The sequence below is a fragment of the Pagrus pagrus genome, assembly GCF_965226575.1.
Source record: "Pagrus pagrus genome assembly, chromosome: 21".
Classification (NCBI taxonomy): domain Eukaryota; kingdom Metazoa; phylum Chordata; class Actinopteri; order Spariformes; family Sparidae; genus Pagrus; species Pagrus pagrus.
In genome coordinates, this window is record NC_140208.1 from 25602320 (window position 1) to 25619907 (window position 17588).

Below are 17588 nucleotides of genomic sequence, written 5' to 3' on the forward strand. Positions count from 1 at the left end.
ACTGAGAGAGAAAGAGTGACACACAAAAAGACACACATCCACCCTGTATACACAGATCAGATAATACAAACTGACAGACATTTTGTGTAATAACACACACACTCAAACACACAGTGTATACACAGTGTATAGAGGCTGCGAAAACAGTCAGGCATGCAAACATACAAGCAGTGTGTGTTGGAAAAGGTATGATCCTTGATGCATACTCGAACAGATGATGTAAAATAACGACTACACACACCCACATATACATACACACAAGATTTTATATAAAGCTACATGAATCTCAGTGTGTAGTGAGGGCATCAGCCTCATCTCGCTTCCCCTCTGCTAGTCAACAGGCCCCCTCAGCGCTACATTACATAATACTTAAAGGAGGCACAGAGACGTGGCATAACACACCAACACAAACACATACACACACACACTCACACTCAAATGAATCAAACACCATGGGCTGAATCTTCCTCCAGATATGACAGGCTGATAATATCCATTCTGTTTGACTCCACTGTGTAGCCTCTGTCCTGAAACAGGTTAAAGTGAGTTGATAGCAATCACATCAACTTTGCCCCCCTGTGATAAAACCAGGACACCCACATGATGGAAGGAGAAAAGGACGGTCAATAATAATGCTGCTCTTGCACTGATCAGAGTAGACAGGAAAGGTTAAAGCAAGATGGCTGACGAAGATCCCGGAGGAAATACACCTGTCCACAGTCATCAGATCAGACAGGAGATGAGGACTGTTCAAAATGATGACAGCCATGGCTGTTTTTAGAGCTGCAGTTAATCTGTAATGTACAATGATGGACCACAGACAGATTCCAAAGCTAGTCCATACCACTGAAGAGAACTGAAGTCACAACAAAACAGAGTTGTCAAGTGTAAAAGATAGTTTCACTTGTTTCCAGTCTAGTTTTACTCAGGAAATGACTGCTTCATTCCACACTATAGACTTTACCTTGCAAGGCAGCTGGATTCGCAAGATCACGTGAACATGTGATTTCACAAATCCATCTTGCCAGGCTTGAATGGGCTTGTGGCTGCTCACTCAGGCATAAGCGTCCTATGAGGAACTTCTTGGCCCATGCTACAGGCCCATGCTTGAAGACGAAGCTGTGATGACTAGCGAAATTCAATGTTGGTTCCTCAAGAGAGGTAAAAGGGGAATGAATATACACATTAGCCATACCAACTTTATAAGGCCCCAATGTCATATGCGTTTGTACTATTCAGCTTGTTATGGCCTTCTGCCCCCAAAAAGTGTCCATAAAAGCTGATTAATGCAGCTTTGACAAGTTTGGTGATACATACAGAAAGCTGCTGCAAAAAAATGTAATGTAGCTGATGGTAGAGATGTTCTGATACCATTTTTTCCTTCCTGATACTGATTCCAATACCTGGGTTTCCGTATTGGCCAATATAGAGTACCGATCCGATACCAGTGCGTGTTAAAAAAAAAAAAAAAGGAGAGAAAGATTTTGTTTTTCTTTTAACAGCAATAGCACTAGCATATACAATGCTACTAACCCTGTATGGATGCGATATGATTGCTATCGCTGTATGGCCTGGCTCAGATGAAACCTTGTGAAGAATGATTGCCATACAACATTCTTTTATTATCTATTTTGACAGTCAGTCATAACCGAAAAAAAAACAAATGAAGAAATCTAGGAATAAATAACAATTCCTTTAAAAACTGTTAAAGTGCTTCCACTTTTTTAAATAGTACAGTTTAAAACAGTAATGCAACAGCAACTTACATAAATCTAAGAATAAACAATTACCTTAAAACTTACTCACAGAACTCGTTTGCTTGCCCCATGTCTTTGCAGAGTCCACCCAGTGTGGACACTCCACAAAGACAAGGGGCACACGCCAGAGGTCCAAATATTAGTAGTAAAGCTGACTGCCTGGACATCTTTGAGCCTACATGAAATGTGTTCCCTCACTGTTTCATAAAGTTTGGGGAAAGCAGTTTCGTCTTCAAACGCTTTATAAGGTTTTATTGTGCTGAAATTGGCAACACTCATGCCACCCCTTGAAATTAGAGCCTTGCATACTGAACGTGTTGCTGTTTTACTGGTGGGGTTATCCAGAGTAAAATATTGCCAAATAGCTGACATATTGCTAGCTCTGTCTGATTCGCGTGAAATCAACTTCTTCTTCGCCGCTCTTTAAACAGTAGTTGCCAGGGGCAGCATAGCACAACTTCCTGTGTTGGCTTTTAGAGCAGTGAAGAAGAATTGATTTCCAGTGTGTAACGTTAAGCAGAGCTAACAGAGCTAATTGTAAAGTAGCAGGGTTCCGTTTCTAAATTACGTGGTATCGGATTGGTGCACGTACTCGCCTCGGCATTTCTGATACTGGTATCGGAATCGGAACATCTCTAGCTGTAGGCTACATCAACATGCTGATAACTGAAGGGAACTGCCTACAAGCTTTCAATATTCATTGAAAGTGCCCTCATTGGCAAAGTGAAACCATTGCAAATTTTACAAAAACAATTCATCTTGTTTGGGAGAGCTTTGCATTGAGGACCATGAGACATTCTCAGAACCAAACCAGTCAGTGGTCATTAAACTGGATAAAAAAAGGCCTAATGCCGGAATCAGAGGAAACAAAATCATCCCAACAATAGCCTGACCCAACAGATGTTCAAAGTCTGGGACGACAAGGGATCCTTTTGTCCAGTGTATTTTGTCATATTAAAGTACAACTGATGCAGCATCTGGGCCAACCCACAATGTCACAATGGAAACTTGTTCTTCCGACATATTTGTGACCATGATCCAGAGCATTTGTCCACAAAGAACTATGAACAATTGGTGCATCCAGTGAAACACTTGGTCCCTGGCCCCTCATTCCCAACCACCTTTGTACCTTATGCAGGTTTTGAAACACAGCAAAAGTTTGACGATTTCAGATGTTCAGTGTCTTATTGACACACACTCGAAGGTCAAAATTTAACATTTTGTGTTGATAATGCATAGGACTTTCTCAAAAATCCATTCAAAGCTAGATTTGTTAAAAGCTTAGAAGGGAGCATCAGGACCAGCGTTCCCATTAAGCTGATGATTTGGTGCTCCAACACATCCAATAATTTGGTACATAATAGTATTACTAGTATATTACTAGTATATACTGTTGGCCACAGACATAGTATAACTTCAATTCCTTACACTGTCTTGCCATGTTCGTGTTCGATCATACTTGTGTAAGAACTTCCCACCTTAAGAAGGTTCATTAGTTTGGCTTTAAATTCAGTACAAGAGTTGGAGTCCAATGATGATCCAAAGCATGTTTCAGATTCTTTTCAATCTTGACAAGATAATTTCTTTAGCAAAATATTGAACCATGGCCAGAAAATAATACAAATTTAATGGTACTGAATAATGGCAAGAAAGAAATCAGGCACTGAAAGTTTAAGCTCAAGAATACTGTTTTCCCCCTTACCCAGGATAAGCGATGGCGTTGAATGACCCTCCGGGAGCCCCGTCTTCTTGGTGATGCGATAGGGGTTGGCCGGGGTGAGGTGTGAGGTGAAATACCCCTTAAGACTGCCAGCCAGATACAGCGAGGTTCAGCGTCGCTACAGTCCACCCCGACAGAACACTGAAATCGCCACTCGTGGCCTGATGGAGCTGGTGCAACACTTGACACCCTCAGCATAGCACCTCCACATTTGTACCCACATGTACTATTTGTGCAATGAACACACACAAACACACACAAGAGGTCACAAGGCTTCAGACCCCACAACTGATATACATGGTCACCTCTGCACAATCTCTGCTTGACGCATCATAGCCAGATGTGACAATCGAGGGTAAATCAATGGAAAACACTCAGAAAGTCTACTCTTCAAGTGTCACAATCAGCACTGTGGATGCAGAACACCAAGTTTTAGATGTCTGAATTTGTAATCCTTGGATCCTCCTTGGATTTAGCTTGAGATTCATTATTCATTTGTATCTTCCTCTGGGTAACTCGTCAGCTCCTGATTCATGGACATTGATGATCAGTGGTCAAGCCATGATGATCCTGTCCAAAGTCTAGGAAATCATCCAATTCTTGATAAGATTGGACTTTTGTCATATTTGGTCCAGTTTTTTACCATGTTGTCTTAACCTAGTCCTAATTTTTTTTTACTAATCTGGGTTTGACTGGGTCCATGTCTTTGAAATTAAAGGCAAATTTCTGTGATCAAAATAGCCATTTAACAATCTAGACCTCTTCTTGCCCTCTTTGACCTATCAATTCGTCCAGTTAACAATTCTAAATGAGGAATTATTAGGCTTAAATAGCATCCTTGCAGTTTGAATATGAAACAGCATTAGAAACAGCATCGGTCACTATCGTGGCAGCATTAGCTGACAGCCCTCTCAAATCTTGACTAGTCCTCTTTAGAGCTTTCAGTAGAAAGCTCTAAAAAGTAGAATTGTCCCCATATCAGAAAAAACACACTCATCTCTCTGAAGTAATGGTTAGTTGCTGGCATAAATTTAGTGTTCGTCTCTGGATTTCAGGATCAAATCCATCCCAGACCAGTTGAATTCCATTCCTGGACCAGTCGAGCTGAGAAGGCAGTTTGTTGTCAGACCAGGTTTTACAATTGGATACAATCCCACGCTGCTAAAAGATCCAGTGTGTCCCCTCCATGCTGGCACTATAGTGCAGCATTGGCTGTGGCTGACTATCTTTATTGCTGTCTAAGTATAGTGCTCCCTCCTCTCAACCCTGCCATGCCTCTCTCTCTCTCTCTCTCTCTCTCCCTCTCTCTTTCTCTTTTCATTCTCTCTCTCTCCCTTGGGTCTATTTGCTGACATCCCTGCACTCTCTCTCTCTTCCTCTCTCTCAGTCACATTCCTCTCATCCCTTTGCTACGCAGTCCAGCCCATTGGTAGAGCAGAAAGCAATGTTACTCTTGCTCTCTCTCTGTTGGGTCTCCCTGTCTCTTCCTTTAAGACTCACATGATGCTGCTGGTGGTATCCAGGGTACACTGTTAACTGTGTGTGTTGACACAATTATTTTATTAATCTGTTAGTAGACAACAAGACATTAATCATCATTAAATGATCCAGCAGAAATGCTACTGAAAGGGGGATATTTGCAACCTTTCTCTGTTTAATATCAAAGCGATATATTTTGTTGGACACAACAAGCATTCTGAAGATGTCATCTTGGACCCTGGGAACTTAAGACAAGCATTTTTAGCTATTTTTCTGTGCACACACAACATGATTACAATGCCAGGGCCAGTGTGCACTCATGTACAGTGCCTAAAGTAAATAATGTAGCCGGAGGCTGTTGTTTTACACACAGCCTTCCATTAAACATGAAGTTGACAAAAACAAGAGGTCAGGTTAGTGCTTATGGAGTATGGGTTATTAATGAAATTTTACTACAGCTATAACTCTGATTTTGAGTAAGAGAGTGATAGCTGTTTGGGTGTATTAATGTGGATATTTATCATTTAGCACAATTTCAGTTTTCATTTTGAGACTTGCTGTCTGTCTTTATATATCTGTGACCATGTTGAAAATAAGTCCTCTCTAAACATGTTATTCCTTGGATAATGTGGTGTATTGTGGTGTATTTTTATTCATATCCATGAATAAATGTAGTCAAATATAGTTTCTGACATTGTGGATTAATTAATTGAGAGGATAGTTCACAGATCAAAGGAAAGGTTCAACATTTTGTGAAATGTGCATTTTTGCTGTCCTCCCTATGGCAACATGAGTAGATTGATATCAGTCACGTGTGTGTGTCAAATGTTTTAATGCTTAGCATAAAGACTGGAAACAGGGTATACCAGCTTGCCGGGGTCTGTCCAAAGTAAAGAAAATACATCCACCAACACCTTTCAAAAGTCCCTAAATGGATTAAACAAACAAGATACAATGCGATAATTAATGAGATATAAAGGTGTTGATATAGGCATGTTTAACTTTGGACAGAGTAAGGCTAGTAGTTTCCCCCCAGCTTCCAGTGTTTAGCTCTGTCCATAATCACTCCCTATTGGTAAGCTTACTCACTTATCCTACGCCAATGTCTTTAAGTATCTAAATTCTCATGCACAATGTAATTGATATGGCATGTACACTACTTTTTAACAACCTAATAAGGCATTGCTTTGCATTTGATAGTTGGAAAAAATACAATCATGGACATCTCTGCCAGCAAGGATGCAAAATTGTTGTGGGCAACACTGTGGGCAGCCCATGTACATAGGCTTTGTCCCCCCCATTTCCTGTCGTCTCGCTAAGCTGTCTTCTCAATAAAGCCATGAAAGGCCATAATAAGGCTTTAAGAGATTTGTCTCCGATCTTATGACGGTGATACTTCCGGCCCCAGTGTAAGTAACAAAGTATGGCAATAACTGACAAATTGCCGGCACTTTTAAGGCTTTAGAAGTGTTAGCTAAGTTGGTGGCTAAGCAATAATAATTGTATGAGTACTATCCACTCCAAGTCGCTAATCTAGATATTCATGAATGAAAATGACTAGCGCCCTGTTACCATGGAAAACACTGGCTTCTGTTAAGGAATTAGGTATATAGAAAATAGTTAATGATTTCATTAACAAAACATTTCTGCCAAAGAATTTATGCTAAGCTAAGCTAACTATGCTCTGGAATGAGCTTGGTACTTAACACACAGACATAAGATTGATATTGATCTTCTCATCTCACTCTAAGAAAGCAAATGACTAAGTACATTTCCCAAAATGTTAAACTTTCCTTTGATCAGTACTGTCAATAACTGTTAGTAGCAGTTGTGTGTACAATAAGTATTAGAACAAAACTATGAACATGAGCATGTCTCTGAACATTTATGCATCTGGTTTTAATGAATGTGTGAATAAGTGTGTGTCTGAAAGAGTAAAACATTACAACCAAACTGTCAACTAACATAAATGTGTGTGCTTCTTGAATAACTCTCCGTGTGAACCCCAGACTGTGTGTGTGTGTGTGTGTGTGTGTGTGTGTGTGTGTGTGTGTGTGTGTGTGTGTGTGTGTGTGTGTGTGTGTGTGCACATGTCCATCCTTTGAGCCCTCCACAACAGCTCTAGCTGTGCTGTCAGCCTCAGTCCTCTTTTCACTGACACCTGAGAGCAGCTAAAACGACAGACAGCGAGAGAAAGGGAGAATGAAGATAAAGAGGGAGAAGTTGGATGTAGAGACACTAAAAGAGGCTGACGTTCATGCAAACATCGTCCAGCAGCCTCTGCATCTCTCATGTCCTGGCCTCCTTTTGGCCTTTTCCCTCCCTTCATTTTCTCTTCTCTTTTTTCTCCTCTCCAATACTTTATCTTCATCTTCCTTTTCTCTTTAAATTGTTTCCTTTCCTCCCCTATATTTCAACTGTAAAACAAAACCTGCGCAGCCAAAGTTATGCTGCTTAAAACCAAGTAAAATACTGTGAACATTATTCCAGCATTACTGTGTGCGCCACTACATTTGAGGAGTGTTGGCTTAGGAAAAGCACTGTGACCAATCTGTGCACTTCTGACAGTGTTTTCCTGACTGTGAGGACTCATAATCATGGAGGAGTCAAGCCAGAACAAAAATAACATAATGTGATGCGTGAGTCAGAGAATATGCATCTGTTCTGCCCTGATTCTTTATGCCTCAGCTCTGTTAGGACTGCACTGGAGCTCAAGGCGAGCACCGCTGGTATGAGGGCGACTGACCACATGATGGCTGAGAGGAGAAATGCTTTTCATTGGATGTCTGGCTCTCTATTCAGTTCAGTTCAGGGTATTACAAATACAAAGATTATAATACCAGCGGAAAACAACACATTTAATCATATTCAGTTATCAAATCTATCAATAAATATGCAGCCATGCACAGAAGCTAGTAGAACAGCAGCTGATGGTGACAGCATGATGTCTTGATGGCTTGAAAGCCATCAAGCCTGTTAGCCGACTAGTTGAATCATGTAGGTGCCGCATTCTTTCTAAAATGAAGTGGCAGGTATGGAAGTGTATGATTAAACAGGATGTCCCTGTCTCTACTTTTGCCATTAGTAATAAAAGGAACCCAGATCCAGCTCCAGGCTAGTCACTGCTCCACTAGCTTCTGTAACTAGATTTAGCCTCTCATTGTTTTTTTTTTCAGTCACACTGAAAAAAACAAATCATGTATTACTATGGCTTGCTTTCCATATTCCATCAGAAATCAAGATACAGTCGAGTATTTTCCAAGGTTGGACTTTTAGTAACATGCAATATTAAAAATGTCAATGTGATTTTTATTTTTTTCACTTCTTGAACAAAACTTGGGAATGACAGTTTCACATTAGGTCTCCATTACAGAGATTTGGTTCTTCAGGCAAAACTACCCAAAGAAAGGTATTCATCAGGTAAGACTCCAATGCCAAATCACTGGAGGAAGCAGTCAATCTCAGTGGGAGAATCTTCCAGACTTTTTCTTAAAACTACATTAGGCACCCTTGAAATTATGTATGATGAAATCAGTAAACAATATTTTTTAATAAAAAATGGAAATAAACTCATTTCATACTGTGCCCTCAAAGTGGAAATAAAACACAATATCTTGTCGAAATCCTCCAGCCTTAAGCTCAAAAACATAGACGCATTTCTCTGCTATCCTTCCTATTCTAAATAAAACTCATCCACTTCAGTTAAATAAGTTGTAAACTTCTGCAGTTGGGGTCAAGTGAGTACTTAAGTTTAGGGAGAATGAGGAGTGAGGGAGAGAGCAAGATAACGAGGGGGAAGAAGAACAAAGCAGAGAGCAAGGTAAATAAAGAGCTGTCAGCCAGAATCTCAGTCTAAAAGGAAAAGACTCAGACAGAGAGAGGAGGAGAGAGGGAGGAACGACTCAACCAGACAGCAAATAAGATGAGAGAGGGACACAGAGAGAAAGAGATGATCCCTTTAGGATAAAGAGCAAAGACAAAATCATGTCACTTAAGCTACAGTGAAGTGTAATGACATTAAAAAACATTAAAGGGGCAGCTGAATTAATTGACCGGGGAAAAAAGAATGGCCACAGCACCTTTTAGGATTACATTTTTTACAAGTTTGTCGAAGTCCTGGAAGTCCTGCTTTTTAAAAATAAGTATGACTGAGATTTCTTACAATAAAGTCAGCAGACACAAATCATAATTATATTCAGTTTAATTTGATTTTGTCCAATCAGTACTCAATGCCTACATGTTTTGAATTTTTGCCCTCTGATGTACTGGGTGCATCATTTCAAAAGAACAGTTACAAAAAGATAAAACTACAGTGTCTGTAGTTGTCGCTGATAGGACGTTTTACAAACTATCAGTATTGGAGGAACGTTTTGTATTGACTCAATCTCAACAGGAATTACTGACTTTGAGAAAAATAATAGCTAAAAAAAAAAAAAACAATTGCTCCCACCTACATTTTTTATCTTTAGTTTGACAGTCAGTTCTGGATTTATAATTTATTTATTTGTTCAGTTCAACAGTTATCCAATTTCCAAACAAGTTAGATTATTCTAATCCAATAATTTTTACCGGCGTGAGATATTGGCGGGTTAATCAGCTGTCGACTTTTCCCTGCTATTATCGTTTACGGCTAGACTGATTATAAGGCTGATATTCAGCATTTTTCGGATTATCGGTATCTGTGATTTTTCTGTTAGATTGCTAATAAAATAAGATAATCAAAAAAATGTATCTAATTAAATTTAATTTTTAATTAAAAAAAAAAATTAAAAATGTGCTACTTTGGCTCTGATGCAGCATCCTCTCACACAATGTCCCACCCACAACATTATCTGATTGGTAACTCGTCAAAATGAATAGCCCATAAACACTGAATAATCTGAATCAATCTGAGTTAACTAGTAATGAAATGTATCAAATAACTGTAGTGGAGAGGAAGTATAAAGTAATTGAAAATCAAATATCCTTAATTAACGTACCTCAAAATTGTACTTAAGAACAGTACTTGAGTAAATTGTACTTAAGAACAGTACTTGAGTAAATTGTACTTAGGTTTATCCCATCACTGGTTGTTCGAAATTTGGACATAAAGAGTTGATTTTTTACTGTAAATGAATATCGGTCCCAAATATTGTTTTTCAGTCTCCTTGATTTCTAATACACTGTATCAGTGTCAGCCCTGAAAAAGTCATATCAATTGACCCCTCCTATTGTTATCCACTCTCTGTCAAGCTCTAGTTTGACTCACTGACATGAACAGAAGTACCTGCAAATGTATGATATCTGGGGACTAAAAGGTGTAATTTTGATGAAAACTGAATAATAGATGCTCTTTATCTTATCTGTGAAATACAGCAATACAATATTGTCAGCTGTGTTATTACAAATGTTCAGCCCTTATGTCTTGTTAGGTGGCTACATCTAGTGGTCATAGTAATAATTACAGCAGCAAAGGAGGAAGTCAGGCAAAGTAGTATAAAGACAAAGGTCGGGGCGGCTGTAGCTCAGGAGGTATAGCGGGTCGTCTAGTAATCGGAAGGTCACTGGTTCTAATCCCGGCTCCCCCTAGTTACATGTCGAAGTATCCTTGAGCAAGATACTGAACCCCAAATTGCTCCTGATGAGCAGCTGGCGCCTGGCATGGCAGCCTCTGGCATCAGTGTATGAATGTGTGTGTGAATGGGTGAATGTGGCATGTGTTGTAAAGCGCTTTGAGCTGTCCGAGAGGACTGGAAAAAGCGCTATATAAATGCAGACCATTTAGACCATTTACATAGTGAGGAGTTCAGGGTGGATGGATGGCTCAAACAAGCACAGGTCCTTCACCCAGGAGACAGTCGTTCATGTTCCATGAGAAAGTTAAAGACAAGGGTGAGTTCTTTAAACTTATTAACGTAGTTAGTAACGTCACATACATTATGTAACTTAAGTTGTTTACTTTACGCATCTATGTTCATAACTGAAGCTCTATAAATAAGCTCACCAAACCAACCTAAACAGTTGTGAGTATATGACAAAGGTCCGGTACGCCTGTCACTGGTCCGCTGCAAAGGTCATGACTCATGTTGTTGTTTCTAGCATTAGAACAAACAAACAAACAAACATATACACACATATTTCAAGGATCCCTCAAGTGTGGTTATTCAAGAACTGTGACCAGAGACGATCTACAATTTAATAAATGTGTATTTAATTTGCCTGGCTATAGGTAACTTAATGCTGTGTTAAGTAGTGCTTAGCCATTAGAGGGTGGAAGAAGTACTGAACAGACTGAGAGGCACCTTCACACTAGACATCTGATTGAATGTTAAAAAGAAATATTAAACAACTCCTGAATGCAGCTTATTTGCCCTAACAAGAGTGGGAAAATATCAAATATATATAATTAATTTGTGTAAAATATTGTCGCATTCAATGATATCCTCTCTCATTCATTCCAAGACAGCTCACGTGTTTTAAACTGACAACAGTTTTTAGGAGAGAGAGAGAAGAGACGGTGACAAAGAGAGACAGGATGAATAGAGGGATAAAGAGGTGGTGGAGCTGATGACAGTACTAAACTCAATAACACAGCAGCACAGGACACTGAATAGAGACACTGGAGCCACTCAACAATACCACACGTGGGACAGATCAGTGATCCCAGCACAGAGCACACACAAGTGCTGCAACACACACACAGGCACTCAAACCACTGATTACAGTGAAAAAACAGCAACTACAGTTTGTGTTTTAGTAGTCAAAGTTAATGACTCCACTTGTTACTAACTGGTCCTAGTAAAAATATAACTACAATGTGAGAACAATAACTGCTTACACAAACCACTGTGTTACTCCCCACCCCAACATTTCCTCTCCTCTGAAAATCATCAGTTTCCTCTCCTGAGAAAGATCAGGAAGCCCACCATGTTGGTGTCTCACTCTAAGATACTGGGAATATTTCCACTCAGGGAAAAAAGCTTTTCTAACATTTCTAATCAAAATAGACCATCACATCCATTCCAACCTCCAACTTTCAGATACTTTTAACTTTGTTTTTTGTTTGTTTTTTAATACACATACACATTCATATACATAAAACACCTTACATTATTGTCTGGAATATACTGAGGTAGTTTTACAGTAGGGTGAGTGGGACATCAGGTGAAGTGGGACAGATGTGTATTGCAATGATTTAATATGTGCAAAACCAACAGCCAAACATTGAGACTTCCCTTGAATTGTTGCTACAACACTTCTTACCACTAGACAATGGACTGGATTGATCTGACATCCTTAGAGTGGGCGTGGTCTGTCTTTACAGGAAGTCTATACAGTGCAAACGCATGTTAAGTTAAGCTGCATTTAATATTTTATTTCTGTCAACAGAAATTAAATAAGGTAACAAACCTGTACAACTGGATCATAACAAAGTTATTTAATCACTGGTTGAAACAGACAAGAAACGTGTAAAATAATCCTGTTTTATTTTTTTAAACAAAACACCTTTTATGTCACTGTTCAACATTATCTGAACATGTAAGCTAATGTAGGACAGCATTGTTTAGGTAGAGTAGGACACCATTTTTATAGGGATGTCCCGAGCCGATCTGCGGGATCGGGATCGGGGCCGATATGGGCATTGTTTCACTGATTGGGATCGGCAATTTTGAACGTGGACCCAAGCCCGATTATTTTTAAGTCAGCTGTAAACGGAGCACAATTTGTGGAAGAACGCAGATGCGTTAGTCTGGCAACCCTGTGGATAAAATGTCTGCAGTGTGGAAATATTTTAAATTAGAAAGCGAAAGCGGTCCAACGGCGACATGTAACATCGGCAATACGACCATTTCGCGAGCTGGTAACAAAAGAGCTGCATTTAATAGGCTACTACACATTTGATACAGCGCATAAAAAACAAACACTCAAAGGACCACAACGAGTTCACTCAAGCAATACAGGCAAAGGCACTGAAGCAACAAACACTTGCAGATACTTTCAAAAGGAAAGAGAAATATCCTCGAGACAGCGACGGACACAAATATTACAGAGAAGTAACTGAATTCATCGCACTGGATAACGAGCCCATCTCCGTGATAGAGGATCAGGGTTTAGTTACTGACTTTGTTTATTTGGTTGTTTTTGTTAAAACAAAAAACAAATGAAAACCAATGTTGCAATAGCATATGCAGAATAAGAAAGAGCCATGTGAAAGTATTTACTTTGTTTCAACAAAATAAAAAAACCTATTAAGGAACAGCTTGGATGCAGGTGTATTATCTAGGAAAATATTAGTTAGGGCTAAGTAGCCTATCGGATCGGGACTCGGTATCGGCAGATACTAAATATTAAATGATTCGGATCGGGATCGGGGGTAAAAAAAAACCTGATCGGGACATCCCTACCATTTTATGTGTTATTCATGCTATAAAACTATAATATAACCAACTGTTATCAGCATGCCTAAAGCCATAATAATTATAATAATAATTAAAATAATTCCAAGCAGTTTTTGCATGCAGTGTAAGTGTGTTATTTTCTCCTATTCTAAATATGGCGTATTTGAATATTGCTGGGGTCACATTAAGGGGTCAATAAAAAGCCTCTGAATTGCATAAATTGGCTATGACTGGAAAGCTAACCCTCTAATAGATTCAGATTCAGTGACTTTAATTGTATTCGTGTCTGATGATGTTAGACCTCATAGTAGCCATTTCACTGTAGTGTCCCACTTTACCAAGCAGGCTGTCCCACATAACCTGGGCATGCTGCTGTAGTGACTATTGACAGAGGGTTTCATATAGTAGAATTTGTAGTACATATTTTCGCCTTCATAATATTTTTTCAGACCAATTCTTTCAACTTTTCTACTAATTTTTACTCTGGAAATCAGGTTTCAAATTGTAAGAATCCATTATGTCATTTTTCCTAACACTAGGTTGCACATTATGCGGGAGTAGTTTAAGTTTATTAAGATTACGTATATTAAATTTAGCAGCAGTCTTTCAATCAGGACAGAATACAGACTGCAATGCTAAAGAATATCACACATACACAGGGAGAAAACTGACATGAATGAGTTTCACTGATTCCACTTTACAGCCACAAGTGGGCAGCACTGCATTACAAAAGAGCCATTTGTTGGCATAACTCAACTGCATTCAAAATAGTCCCTTTGACACGGTGAATCTGCAGAGCACATTTAAAATAATGATGCTGTACACTTTTACTACTCTGGCCTCAGTGTTTTTTCTCAGTAAAAAAGCTCAATGTGAACCAAACTATAATGTTCTATAGAGGTCTCTAACAGCTTTACATTTTACTTTGAAATTTTAGACAGTTACCTCCTCTTATTGAGAGACACCTACAATGATCTTCAATTCCTAGATCACCAAGCAACCAGGTGAAAAGTAAAGTAAAACCCTTACCATTTTCTTGTTAACATATAACATTCAGCAGCTGCAGTGATTATGCATATATATAATCAAGAATATTGTACGTTGAAGAGAATATTGTACGTTGAAAGAGTGTCTGTGTGAACATCCTCCTGATGTCTTTCACATCCAATAAGAGCGTTAGCTAAATTGACCTGTAAGGGAGAAATTAATATAGTGCACTGACCGAAATATGCTAACATGAAACATGGGAGCAGATTGGAGGCATGAATTACTTTAAAAGGAGGACACATGCACTCGTAATACAGTATGTCTCTGTTGAATGCGGGGAAGAATCACTAATTGACCTATTTTTAGTCAGCTGTGAAAATGAGCTAAAAATAACTACAAATTCATTTTTATGCATTTCTTAGAATTGTTCTCATTTGCGATGCAAATGCTGTCACTGGGTTGGTCTGAATATCCACCATCTAAACACTTACACACACTGTCTCTTTTCAAAATAACCAGTCTCTTTTCAGTTAATGACAAGGCAGTTTCCAGTAACTTCATGAAGTCAGATCATTTTCTCAGTTCACAGAGAGGCATGTCATCCTCACACTGAAACTACACCAGAAAAACTGTAACTGAGGTTATCATACAACTGTGATATTTCAGAAGTTTGACCACCTGGCAATAACCTATAAAACTGCAAAATGTCACAGAACTCAGCCCAGCCTGTTGTACGCAAACAAATATATACATAAAAACATGTACACACCAAGCAAAAATGTGCATGTTATGAAGGTAGGTCAGATTTGACCTCTAAGATTTTTTATGGTCATGGTCATTGGTCATTTACCATGGTCTAAATTATTTGATATGATTTTTTCTTTTGTTGCTTTTCTATTCGGACACTTTTCTATTTGTTTGTTTTGATTGATATGAGCCCTTTCAAACACCAGATCACAACCACATGTTATATGCACATTTTTAGAGTTATTTTCTATTTGTACACCATAGGGCATTTACTGTATATACTACTGACTTGGGCTATATCTCATCCATATACGTTTTAATTAAAAAAGCTGGTTTCCTTTTTGGTGATATGGAAGGGATTGTGGATATTGTGTGGTTTAACAGTGTGAATCTTGAATTAATGAGCTTCTGTATGTAGGGTTGGGCCGATGGATGATGCAAGAGTTGTTGTTTGTGATATGTGGGGGAGAGGTAATGAAAAGAAGCATGTTGCTGCTCAGTGCACTAACATTACGTCTCCATGTCTCGGTAATTATTTTCTTATTAAACCAGCTCAGTTAGGCCAACCTAAGACACTTGGTTAAATTTGTCGCAGCAGTGTTTGCTTTCCGGTGGGCCGCTGTTTCTGTCAGTCAAGCTGTTTTTATACACAGTTTTCTTAGCTTAGCTTCATTGGCTAGTCGACCAACATTGTTTTATGCATACGAGGCTGAACAAAGCTAAGTTACATGTTAAGACGGAGACAAGGACACTTTTAAACCTGGCACAGGGATGTATGTCGTTGGTAACAGGACATAATTTCCTTCCTATTTATGTATTTTATTCATGATAGCGCTTCTTCAGACCCTGTTTTTTTTTTCGATTGCTAGTATGAAAAGGGCTATACAAATAAAGTTTGATTGATTGATTGAGTCTGATTGATGTCTTGAAAAAATTTCTATGTGACTGAAACGCCAACGACAAGTCAATGCAAAGGTGATAAGTGTGGGGGGGATTGACTTTTTTTTGTGGATTTCTGCGGGTTTGACTCGCTGCACCACAAAAGAGACAAAGCAGATGGTTTGTATGTTAGCTCCTTCTTATCTTAAAAATTGGAAGCTCCCTTGATGTTTTCATCACTGCTGCTCGACTATCTAATGAAGTTATAGTCGGAGCTTAGTGAAGTTGCGTAATTGACTAGGATGTCCAAATCAGAGTCAATTGCACTGGTGCGCCAAATTAATTTTCCACGTACACACACTCTGGTTCCATCTCACATTCACTATCAAAATGCTCCAATTAGAGCTGCAAAAATTAATGGATAAGTTGGCAGCTATTAAATTAATTGCTAAATATTTTTGATAGAAAAGGTCAAAGTCATAATTCCCCTATTCCAGCATTTTAAACGTAAATATTTTCCGGTTTCTTTCCTCCTCTCTGACAGTAAACTGAATATTTTTGGGTTGTGGACAAAACAAGACTTTTAAGGATGTCATCTTGGGCTTTGGGAAATATTAGTCGACATTTTTCACAATTTTCTGACATTTTATAGACCAAACAACTAATCGATTAAACAAAATAATCAACAGATTAATCGACAGTGACAATAATTATTGCAGCCCTAGCTCCCACTGTATGCTGTTGTAAATGAGAGGAGCGCTGCAGCACTATCAGGCTGAGGTAAACATTTACATTTAGGGCATTTTAGCAGACGCTTTTGTCCAAAGTGACTTACAGTAACTCATACATACATTCATAAACAAAACACAGTAGAGTTCAGTAAAGAAAGGATCAGTATTTGATCAGCTTCATTTGATCGAAAACTGATCCTTTAAATATGAACCCTGATATCAATCCTTAAACTTTGGTGTCAAATTACTCTGGTTTGGTTGACCCAACATGAACAGCAGTCAGTGACACGAGCCTGGGATGTTCTGTAACCTCAGACCTTCAAACATTCTTTATTGTGGTGCCCTAAGAACAGACCTGCTCTGAGATCAGCTTGGTCAAGTTAGCCCCCAGCAGACACTATATCTTTACTGGGGACCAGGACTGACAACAGACCAGTCCTCGCAGATGTATAAGACCATTGTTCTACATTAGACAGTGGCTCTGTGTGTCTGAAGAGGCAATGCAAAACAGTTTGGGTTTTTGTGTTTCAAAGAACACAGCACTATAAGAAAGAAAGGAAACAACAGCAGAGGATACCACACAGACAAATTCAGTGATAACACGGGCTCAGTAGCATTATTTTTGAATACACTAAACTAGTCTGACATGTTTTTGACCAAAAAAACAAACATTTTTGCCCTCAACAGCAGGTTGATCATGTGACACGGAATGCTTTCCAAGAAAAAATATCTTTCATTATTATCTCTAAAAATAAAAGTTTTTATATTGTTTCCATCTTTGAAAACAGACAGACGTTATGATCTTCCCAAACATGTACCTGAAGTTCCATACTTGCAGTTAAAAGCTCTAAAAGCTAGACCCAAGATTATACATAACAATGTGATGAGATTTTGTTAAATTATTCTTTTC

The 17588-nt window shown here is 38.8% G+C and overlaps 1 protein-coding gene across 6 annotated transcripts in view; it reads right to left on the reverse strand.

Annotated features, from left to right (window-relative positions):
• Positions 1-17588, reverse strand: part of LOC311250136 (rho GTPase-activating protein 23-like) — an 83041-nt gene that overhangs the window by 31716 nt on the left and 33737 nt on the right. Inside the window, exon 1 of one of the 6 annotated variants that reach the window (XM_084341704.1) lies at positions 3460-3741. The exons of 2 other annotated variants lie outside the window; for them this stretch is intronic. In XM_084341704.1, the coding sequence (XP_084197830.1) occupies positions 3460-3675 (216 nt within the window). In that variant the 5' untranslated portion in view covers positions 3676-3741. Of the gene's footprint in view, positions 1-3459; positions 3742-17588 lie in introns of those variants that run through there. 3 more of the 6 variants (XM_084341699.1, XM_084341701.1, XM_084341705.1) reach the window with 3 other exon arrangements.